At 44.6% G+C, this 11,344-nt stretch overlaps 1 protein-coding gene across 1 annotated transcript; it reads right to left on the bottom strand.

Moving 5' to 3' along the window:
- Positions 1–2,697: 2,697 nt before the first annotated feature.
- Positions 2,698–3,120, bottom strand: LOC139028715 (octapeptide-repeat protein T2-like). The gene has a single exon (XM_070446757.1). The coding sequence runs from the start codon at positions 3,118–3,120 to the stop codon at positions 2,698–2,700; it is 423 nt and encodes a 140-aa protein (XP_070302858.1).
- Positions 3,121–11,344: the final 8,224 nt, after the last annotated feature.

The following is an 11,344-nucleotide window of genomic DNA, read 5'->3' as shown; positions in this document are numbered from 1 at the left end:
GGCCAAGCCAGAGGTGGAGCGGGGTCTACGTCCCACACCAGAGCCGCCACCACGGTGAAATGCCCACTCAGACCCTCCCCTATAGGTTCAGGTTTTGCRGCCGGAGTCCGCACCTTTGGGKGAGGGTACTGTCACACCCTGACCGCAGAGAGCTTTTTATGTCTCTATTTTGGTTTGGTCAAGGTGTGATTTGGGTGGGCATTCTATGTTATTTTTTCTATGATTTGTATTTTTGTGTGTTTGGCCGGGTGTGGTTCTCAATCAGAGGCAGCTGTCTATCGTTGTTTCTGATTGAGAACCATACTTAGGTTGCCTTTTCCCACCTGTCTGTGTGGGTAGTTGTCTATGTGTTGTTGTCTGTCAGCACTCATTTTTGTAWAGCTTCACGGTTCGTTTGTTGTTTTGTTAGTTTGTTTAGTGTTCGTTCTTTAAATAAATTAGTATGTATACATCCCACGCTGCGCCTTGGTCTCCTCTCTTTGACGGCCGTGACAACCTTACGCAACTCAATGGTGTAAAGTACTTAAGTAAAAATACTGTAAAGTACTACTTAAGTAGTTTTTTTCCTTTTGTTCTGTACTTTATTTTACTGTTTACATTCCTAAGGAAAGTATTGTACTTTCTACTCCTTACAATTTCCCTGACACCCAAAAGGACTCATTACATTTTGAAWACTTAGCAGGACAAGAAAATTGTCTAATTCACACACATATCAAGAGAACATCCCTGGTCATCCCTACTGCCTCTCATCTGGCAGACTCACTAAACACACATGCTTCATTTGGAAATGATGTTGGAGTGTGCCCCTGGCTGTCCGTAAATAAAACAAGACAATTGTGCCGTCTGGTCTGCATAATATAATGAATTTGAAAGGATTTATACTTTTACTTTTGATACTTAAGTATATTTAAAACCAAACTTTTACTCAAGTAGTATTTTACTGGGTGACTTTCACTTTTACTTGAAAGCCTTGCTGAACAAAGGAAATTGGGGTCATGTCATTCCAAGAACTCTCTTTTGACCTCAGATAAAGCTAGACACCCCATTCCACCTCTCACTGCCTAGTGACATCTAGTGGAAAACGTATGAAGTGCATGTATATCCATAGATTTCAAGCAAATGAATAGGGAGGCCCTGGAACAGAGCCTCGATTTCAGATTTTTCACTATCTGACAGGAAGTTTGCTGCAAAATGAGTTCTGTTTTACTCACAGATATAATTCAAACGGTTTTAGAAACTTGAGAGTGTTTTCTATCCAATAGTAATACTAATATGCATATTGTACGAGCAAGAATAGAGTACGAGGCCGTTTAAATTGGGCACGATTTTTCCCCAAAGTGAAAACAGCGCCCTCTATCCCAAACAGGTTAAGGTATCTTTACTTTTACTCAAGTATGACAATTGAGTAATTTTGTAACCGAAAGGTTGCTGGATTGAATCCCTGAGCTGACAAGGTAAAAATCTGTTGTTTTGTCCCCAATCAAGGCAGTTAACCCACTGCTCCCCGGGCACCAAAGACGTGGATGACGATTAAATAGGGATAGGCGTCCCGCTAGTGGGACACCTGTCGACAACATCCGTTGAAATTGGAGGGCGCTCAATTCAAATAAATAATCGTAATTTTAAACATTCATGAACATACAAGTGTCTTATATCATTTTAAAGCTTAAATTATTGTTAATCTAACTGCGTTGTTAGATTTACAATAGGCTTTACAGCGAAAGCAATACCATGCRATTTTCCGAGGACGGCGCCCCATATCAACATATTTTTCAGCCAGCACAGGCTTCACAAAATCACAAATAGCGATTAAATAAATCACTTACATTTGAAAATWTTCCTCTGTTTGCAATCCCAAGGGTCTCAGCTACAACATGAATGGTCGTTTTGTTAGATAAAATACTTCTTTATATCCCCAAAAGTAATTTTAGTTGGCGCCATTGATTTGAGTAATCCACTCGTTCAACATGCAGACAAAGGAGTCCAAATAGCTACCGCTGTACTTCGTCCAAACAAGTCAAACGACATTCCTATTTAATCCTCAGGTACTCTAAAATGTAAATAAACTATAATATTTTACACGAAAGTAGTATGTTCAATAGGAAAGCAAAATTAGTAAGTGCGCCCCGTCTCCCTTCTGCGCCGAAAGACTGATATTGTTCCGGTGCGCTCTTCACCAAAACTCCAAATTCTTGCTTGTTTTTCAAAAAACAAGCTTGAAACCTTGAACAAAGACTGTTGACATCTAGTGGAARCCATAGGAATTGCAATCTGGGAGACAGAGTTACATAGGACCCATAGCGTTCCATTGTAAGAGCCTGGGACCTCAGAAAATATATATTTCCGGTTGGTTTTTCTTCAGATTTTCACCTGCCATATCAATTCTGTTATAGTCTCACACATTACTACGGTTTTAGAAACTTCAAAGTGTTTTCTATCCAATGCTTCCAATGCATGTCGTGGGTTCTGGGCCTGAGTAACAGGCAGTTTACTTTGGGCACGTCAGTCAGGTGGAAATTCAGGAAACTAGACCCTATCCGTATCAAGCTTTAGGCAGTCCCCCGCACCTCTCTGATTCAGAAGGGTTGGGTTAAATGCGGAAGACACATTTCATTTCAAGGCATTAAGTTGTACAACTGACTAGGTATCCCCCTTTCCCTTTCCCTTTTTCCACCACCTCTGATGCTACTTCACCACTCACACCCCACTGCCTGCCTGCCTCCCTGCACTGCCTGCCCCTGCTGCCCTGCCTGCCTGCCTCCCTGCCTCCCCTGCCTGCCCTGCTGCCTCCCTCCTGTCTCCTGCCGCTGCCTGCCCCCTGCCTGCCTCCCTTGCCGCTCGGCCTCCTCCTGCCATCCTGCCTTGCCTGCCTCCTGCCTGCTCTCTGCCTGCCTGCCTCCCTGCCTGCCTCCCTGCCTCCTGCCCCTGCCTGCCATGCTCCCTGCCTCCTCCCTTGCCTGCCTCGCCCTGCCTGCCCCCTCCTGCCTGCCTGCTGCATGCCTTCTCTCCTGCCTGCCTGCCTGCCTGCCTGCCTGCCTGCCCTGCTTCTCGCCTGCACCTCCCTGCTCCCTGCCTGCCTGTTCTCTGTTCCTCTCTCCCACAAAGAGGCAACACCGCCATCTTTCTTCAGTCCTTAAGCACCACACACACACCCACACACACACACACCTACACACAACGCACACCACGACCACGCAACGCACGCACGCGCATACACACGCACGACACGCGCACCCACACAACACACACACACACACACACAAACACAAACACAAACGCACTCAGTCTTAGTCAGGAAGTATGACTTATTTATATATATTTACCTGAATGGATCATGCTGGGTTCTTCAAGCTAACCAAAGTGTTTAGTTTGAAAATATCCAGGGTTCTATTCTTAAAGACGGGTTGGTGTGTGTGGTGTCGTTAACCTTCACTGCAGTAATGTGTTGTGAAGGGAATGTTTTAATTGAATCTGAAAGGTCACGTTGTTGATTTACTGGCATCTGCTTTATATAGGTATGTGTTTTCTGACAGCTTCTTGGATACCGGGTAAGGTAGAAAAATGTAGAAGAAAAGTTATTTGCAACTGAAAAAGTGTACGGCATCACCTGTGTTGCCTGTGAGAAATTCTGTTCATGTGTACTGTAAGGTTGAAGTGGAACTGTTATAATTGGCTTCATCGCTCTTTTTTTTACTCCACATTAATGTAAATATTTMCAAAAGCAAGAAATACTTGAATTGAGCCATGATATTCTTATAATGTTGTTATACATTATATTACACCAATTTGATTTCAATCTTTCCTAATTCCTTTCCAAAGTGGAGGAAATACCTCAACTGAGTTGTGATATTCTTACGAAAAGGGGAAGAATCTCTGTAGTACTAGAAATCGACCACACATCCTCGAGGCCCTGAATATTTCCCTCCCTTTTCACTGGAACATCAAAACCCAAGTTCAAGTATGTCTTGCCTTTCTTTCAACCTATATCTCCTCCCTCTACAGTGCTTTATTCAGCTAGGCCTGGACTGTACTTTATTGATTATCCGTAATTATCCTTCAGAGCTTGCTTCTCTTTTCACAGTAGAACATCACAAGAACATTTGATTGCCTTCCARGTTTTCTAGTATTTCTTGCTGTTGTTCGACGATTGGCAAAAACATTGCTTTCTTACAGGAGTGAACAGCAGAATATCAAATCTAGGCAAGCAAAACATCTCCACTAAACTGGATGTCATATTTCCATATTTCATATATGGAATAAAATCCATGTTAAAAATTATATAGAGGCAACCATTACAACAGTAATACACATGGAAACATATAACCATACATGAAAATACAGTATATCATATCTAACTCTATGTTGATCTTCAGCCGTGATGGCTTTGTCATAGAATGAGATATGACATGGGTTATGTATCATATCTTATGCCTTAAACTTTTTTTGGTCTTTTTGTAAAAGCTTCTGCTGATGAAGGAGTTTTGTTTCGCACAACAATGTGATGTAGAAATAAATGTCTGCCTGAGACCGATGCTGTAATGTGTGTCCCATGATCTCTCTCTCTCTCTCTCTCTCTCAGAGAAGCGATTGCAGAGAGATAGAGAGCCATAGAGCGCATATAGAGAGGGAGAGCAGAGAGATGTAGGAGAGAGACGTGGTAGAAGAAGAGAGAGAGAGATAAAGGAGCTAGCAGACGATGAGAGAGGAGAGAGAGGTGGATAGGAGCAGAGAGGAGGAGCAGAAGAAATGGCCAGAGAGTTAGGAGAGGAGAGCGAAAGGATAGAGAGAGGAAGGCAGAGAGAGAGACGGAGGAGAAATGAAGGAGCAGAGACGGATGGAGATAGCGATGGAGAGAGAGGATAGGAGAGAGATGATGGAGAAGGAGAGAGGAGAGAGGATGAGAGACATGGAGAGAGAGAGAGAGAGAGGACGGAGATAGATGGAGAAGGAAAAAGAGAGCAGAGAGATAGGAGGAAGCATAGAGAGAGAGAGATAGAGAGTAGAAGCAGAGAGAGAAAGCAGGGAGAGAGAGAGAGAGTAGAGAGAGAAGCAGAGAGAAGAGAAGAGAAGAGATGAGAGAGAGCTAGAGAGAGAGCAAGAGAGAGAGATGAGTAGAGATAGTTTGCGAAAAAACCCTGTATATATTTAATTAGACACCGTAATGTTTTATTGTTTTGAAACTTCTTGTATGTGTAATGTTTACTGTTTGGATCGTTTTGTTTGTTTTCACTTTTTGTGTATTGTCTACCTCCATTTGCTTTGGCAATGTTAACACATGCTTTCCCATGGCGCAATAAGCAGGCCTTGAATGAATTGAATTGGAATTGAGAGAACAGGAGGAGAGGGGAGAGGAGGAGACGAGAGAGAGAGAGTCAGAGAGAGAGCAGAGAGAGAGAGAGAGAGAGAGGAGAGAGGAGGGCAGAAGATGATAGAGACAAGGAAGGGAGATCAACACCATTAGCAGCACGTGTCTCAGCAACAATTATTTCTAGCATCACATTTTGTTGTCGAACAAAACTCCTCATCAGCAGAAGCTTTTACAAAAAGACCAAAAAAATGTTTAAGCCCCATAAAAGATAATGATACATAACCCATGTCATATCTCATCTAACCAAGCATCACGGTGAAGATCATACATAGAGTTAGTTGATATCAACTATACTTTTATTCAATGAATGTGTTATATGTTCCAGTGTGTTATTACTTTTGTAATGGTTGCTTATTATAATTTAACGATGGATTTTCATTTCCATATAGAAATATTGAAATATGTACATCCAGTGTATGTGGAGATGTTTCTGCTGCTAGATTATGATTTGCTGTTCACTCCGAAGAAAGCAATTGTTTTTGCCAAGTCGTGAACAAAGCAAGAAATACTAGAAAAACCTGGAAGGGCAATCAAATGTCTGTATGTATATCTCAACTGTAAAAGAGAAGCACGCTACATGAAGAGATAAATAACGGATAATCAATGAAATACAGTCCAGGCCTAGCATGAAGATAAGAGCGACTGTAGGGGAGGAGATTATAGGTTGAAAGAAAGGCAAACATACTTGAATTGGGTTTGAATTTCCAGTGAAAAGGAGGAAATATTCAGCCTCGAGATGTGTGGTCGATTTTTATACTACAGAGATATCTTCCCTTCTTCGTAAGATATCACAACTCATCTAGAATGTTTTCCTCCCTTTGGAAATGAATTAGGAAAAGATTGAATTCAAAATTGTTAAATAAGTGTAATAACAACATATAAGAAATATAATGGCTCCAATTCAATATTCTTGCTTTTGGATAAATTCATACATTAATTGTGAGGTTAAAAAAAAAGAGCGATGAGCCAATTAATAACCAGTTCCACTTCTAACTTACAGTCAACCCACTGAACAGAATTTCTCACAGGCAACACATGGTGATCTGTACACTTTTTCAGTGCAAATTAACTTGTCTCTTAGCTAGCTTTTCTACTCTTACCCGTATCCAATGATAGCTGTCCAGAAAACATCTGATCTTATATAAGCAGTATGCAAGTAAATCACAACAACGTGACCGATTCAGATTCAAGTTAAAACATTTCCCTTACACACATTTCTGCAGTGAAGGTAAGACACACACAACAACCGTTTTCAAGAATAGACGCCTGGATATTTTAAAAACTTAAACACTTTGGGTTAGCTTGAAGAACCAGATGATCCATTCAGGTAATATATCTAAATAAGGTCATAGCTTCCTGACTAAGACTGAGTGGTTTGTGTTTGTGTTTGTGTGTGTGTGTGTGTGTGTTGGTGTGGGTGCGGCGTGTGTGCGTGTGTATTGCGCGTGCGTGGGTGCGTGGTGCGTGGTGTGCGGTGTGTAGGTGTGTGTGTGTGTGTGGTGTGTGGTGTGGTGCTGAAGACTGAAGAAAGATGGCGGTGTTGCCTCTTTGTGGGAGAGAGGAACAGAGAACAGGCAGGCAGGGAGGGGGAGGTGCAGGGAGAAGGCAGGGCAGGCAGGAGGCAGGCAGGGCAGGCAGGCAGGGAGAAAGGCAGTGCAGGCAGGCAGGCAGGGAGGGCAGGCAGGCAGGCAGGCGAGGCAGGCAAGGGAGGAGGCAGGGAGCATGGCAGGCAGGGGAGGCAGGGAGGAGGGAGGAGGCAGGGAGGCAGGCAGAGCAGCAGAGGCAGGTCAGGAGGTAGGGAGGCAAGGCAGGCTGGCAGGAGGGAGGGCAAGGGAGGCAGGCAGGGGGCAGGCAGGCAGGCAGGAGACAGGAGGGAGGCAGCATGGCAGGCAGGGAGGCAGGGAGGCAGGCAGGCAGGCAGGCAGGCAGTGCGGGAGGCAGGCAGGCAGGTGGGGTGTGAGTGGTGAAGTAGCATCAGAGGTGGTGGAAAAGGGAAGAAGGGAAAGCGGGGATACCGTAGTCAGTATGTAGCCACTTACTGCTTGGAAATGGAAATGTTTTTGTCTTTCCGATTTAACCAACCTTCTGAATCAGAGCAGGTGCAGAGGGGGACTGCCTAAGCTTGAACGGATAGGGTCTAGTTTCCTGAATTTCCATGCCTGTTACGACAAGGCCCAAATGCAGGACATGCATTGGAAGCATTGATACGACACACTTTTGGAAGATGTTCTAAAACGTTTTAGTAATGTGTGAGACTATGAACTGGAATTGATATGGCAGGTGAAAATCTGAGAAAACAACCGGAAATATATATTTTCTGGGGTCAGGCTCTTACAGGAACGCTATGGGTCTTGTAATCTGTCCTCCGATTGGCAAATTTCCTATGGCTTCCAGCTAGATGTTCAAGTCTTTGTTCAAGGAGTTTCAAGCTTGTTTTTTTGAAAAACAGCAAGAATTTGGAGTTTTTGGTGAAGAGCGACGGAACAATATCAGTCTTTTTCGGCGTAAGACGGGAGACGGGGGCAACTTACTAATTTTGCTTTCCGCTAATTGAACTACTACTTTCGTGTAAAAGATCTTATAGTTTTAATTACATTTTGAGTACCTGAGGATTAAAATAGGAATGTGTTTGACTTGTTTGGACGAAGTACAGCGGTAGTATTTTGGACTCCTTTGTCTGCAATGTTGAGAACGAGTGGTTACTCAATCAATGAGGCGCCAACTAAATTACTTTTGGGGATATAAAGAAGTATTTTATCTAACAAAACGACCAATCATGTTGGTATGCTGAGACCTTGATTGTCAAACAGAGGAATATTATGTCAAATGTAAGTCGATTTATTTAATCGTATTTGTGATTTTGTGAAGCTGGTGCTGGCTGAAAAATATGTTTGATATGGGGCGCCGTCCTCAGGTAAAATTGCATGGTATTGCTTTCGAATGTAAAGGCCTATTGTAATCTAAAGAACGCAGTTAGATTACAATAATTTAAGCTTTAAAAGTCGAATATCAAGACACTTGTATGTTTCAGTGAATGTTTAAAATTACGATTTTTAATTTGAATTGAGCGGCCTCGCAAATTTTCAACGGGATGTAAGTGAGTGAATGGTGTTCCACTAGCGGGACGCTATCCCTATTTAATTCGTCATCCACGTCTTATGGTTGCCGAGGGAGCAGTGGTTTAACTGCCTCTGATTGGGGAAACAAGCAGATTTTTAATTGGTCAGCTCAGGGTCATCCAGACTTTGTTACAAAATTTACTTCAATTGTCATCTTGAGTAAAAGTAAGATACTTAACTGTTTGGGATAACCGAAGGGCGCTGTCTCCTTCAACTTTCGGGGAAGAAATCGTGCCCAATTCTAAACGCTCCCGCGTACTCATTCTTGCTCGTTGAGCAAATATGCATATTAGTAATTACTATGTGGATAGAAACATCTCAAGTTTCTAAAACCGTTTTTTGAATTATATCTGTGAGGTAAAAAGAACTCATTTTGCAGGCAACTTCACCTGTCAATGTTGAAAAATTGAAATTTGAGAGGCTCTGTTTCCAGGGCTCCTAATTCATTTGTTGAAATCTTATGGCTATAATGCACTTTGTCATACTTTTCCACTAGATGTCACTAGGCAGGTGAGAGGTGGAATGGGTGTCTAGCTTTATCTGAGGTCAAAGAGAGTTTTGGAAGTGAGCATGACCCCAGATTTCTTTGTTCAGCAAGGCTTTCAGGTAAACAGTGAAGTCACCCAGTAAATACTACTTGAGTAAACAGTTTGGTTTTAAATATACTTAAGTATAAAGTAAAAGTATAACACTTCCTTTCAAATTCTTATATTCATGCAGACCAGACCGGCACAATTGTTTGTTTTATTTAGGACAGCCAGGGGCAAATTCCAACATCATTTCCAAATGAAGCTGTTGTGTTATGAGTTCTGCAGATGAGAGGCAGTAGCGGATGACCAGGGATGTTCTCTTATATGTGTGCTGAATTAAGAACAATTTTCTTGTCCTGGCTTGAAGTTTCAAATGTATGAGTCCTATTGTTTGGGTGTCCAGGGAAAATGGTAAGGAGTAGAAAGTACAATACTATATACTTAGGAAGTAAACAGTAAATAACAGTACAGACAAAAGGAAAAAAACTACTTAGTATCTTTCAGTAATTTTTACTTAAGTACTTTACACCATTGGAGTTGCGTAAGGTTGTCAGTGGCCGTTCAAAGAGCGGCGACGCAAGGCGCAGCAGTGGGATGTATACATACTATTTATTTAAAGAACGAACACTAACAACTAACAACAAACAAACGAGACCGTGAACTCTTACAAAAATGAGTGCTGACAGTACAAACAACACATAGACACTCCAACAGACAGGGTGGGAAAAGGCAGACCTAAGTATGGTTCTCAATCAGAAACACGATAAGGGCTTGCCCTTCTGATTGAGAACCACACCGGCCAACCACAAAATACAAATCATAGAAAAAATAACATAGAATGCCCACCAATCACACTTGACCAAACCAAAATAGAGAATAAAAAGCCCTTTACTTTTTGCGGTCCAAGGGGTTTTTTTGTGACAGTACTCACCCAAAGGTGCGGACTCGGCGCAAAACTGAACTATAGGGGGAGGGTCTGGAGTGGGCAGTTTTCACCGTGGGTGGCGGCTCTGGTGTGGGACGTAGACACGCTCCACTTCTGGCTTGCCGTTGTAGCGGGCAGACTGGCGGACCCTCGTTGTGGGGCCGGACTTTGAGGGCGTCTCTGGGAGGCTCGAACTGAAGGCGGCCTTCTGGAAGCTCAGACTGAAGGGCGCCTCTGGGAAGCTCCGGACTGATGGCGCTCTGGAAGCTCGGATGAAGGGCGCCTTTGGAAGCATCCGGATGAAGGGCGCTCTGGAAAGCTCCGGGACTGAAGGGGCCATCTGGAAGCTCCGGACTGAAGGGCCCTCTGGAAGCTCACGGACTGAAGGGGCGCCTTCTGGAAGCTCCGGACTGAAGGGCGCCTCTGGAAGCTCCAGACGAAGGGCGCCTTCATGGAAGTCTGCCGGACTGAAAGCGGGCCTGCTGGAAGCTCCGGACCTGAAGGGGCGCGCTCTGGAAGCTCGGACGTGAAGGGCTGCCTCTGGAAGTCCGGACTGAAGGGCGCCTCTTGGAAGCTACGACTGAAGGGCGCTCTGGAAGCTCGCGGACTGAAGGGCGCCTCTAGGGAGAGCTCGCGGATGAAGGGGCTCTGGAAGTCCGGACTGAAGGGCAATCGCTGGAAGCTGCCCGGCTGGAAGGGTTTCCTGACTGGGGGCGACACTGGAGGCTCGGACCTGGAGGCCGTCTCTGGAGGCTCCGGGCTGGAGGGCGTCTCTGGAGCTTCCGGACTGGAGACCGCCGTTGGAGGCCTTCCGTGCCATGTCTACCCCTGGAGCTTCTTGCATGGGATCATCACTGGAGGGCTTCTTTTGGCCAATGGGATCGCCCAAAGATACTGGGGGGGCTTTTTTTTTCCCCCCCCCCGGTTGGGGCCAATGGGGGGGGTTAAAAAAAAAATTCCTTCCCATCATGGGCTTCATAGCAATGGATCATACACTGGAGGAATTCGTGCATGGATCACCATGGAGGCTTCTTGCCATGGATATCCGAGGCTTCGTGCATGGATCTCAACCGGATGCTTCGTGCCATGGACATCAATGTGGAGGCTATGCGTGGCCATCGGTCATATGGACGGCTTCTTGGCCATGGACTCATCCCTGGAGGCTTCTTGCATGGTCACACCACTGCGGAGGCTTCTTGCAGATATGGAATCACGCACTGGAGGCTGTCTTGCCCATGGATCATCACTGAGGCTTCGTGCATGGTCTCTCACTGGAGGCTTCGTGCCATGGGGATGCACCATGGAGGCTTCGGTGCCATCGGATCATCACTGGAAAGGCTTACGTGCCATGGATCACCATCTGGAGCGCTTCGTGGCCATGGATACCACTCGGAGGCTTCGT

This window comes from Salvelinus sp. IW2-2015, linkage group LG14 (assembly GCF_002910315.2).
Source record: "Salvelinus sp. IW2-2015 linkage group LG14, ASM291031v2, whole genome shotgun sequence".
NCBI classification, from domain to species: Eukaryota; Metazoa; Chordata; class Actinopteri; order Salmoniformes; family Salmonidae; genus Salvelinus; species Salvelinus sp. IW2-2015.
The sequence above is the reverse complement of the archived record's forward strand: the minus strand, read 5'-3'. Positions and strand labels throughout refer to the sequence as shown.

Coding starts and splice junctions, on each gene's coding strand:
- LOC139028715 (XM_070446757.1), bottom strand. CDS start 3,120: ATGGCGGTGTTGCCTCTTTGTGGGAGAGAGGAACAGAGAACAGGCAGG.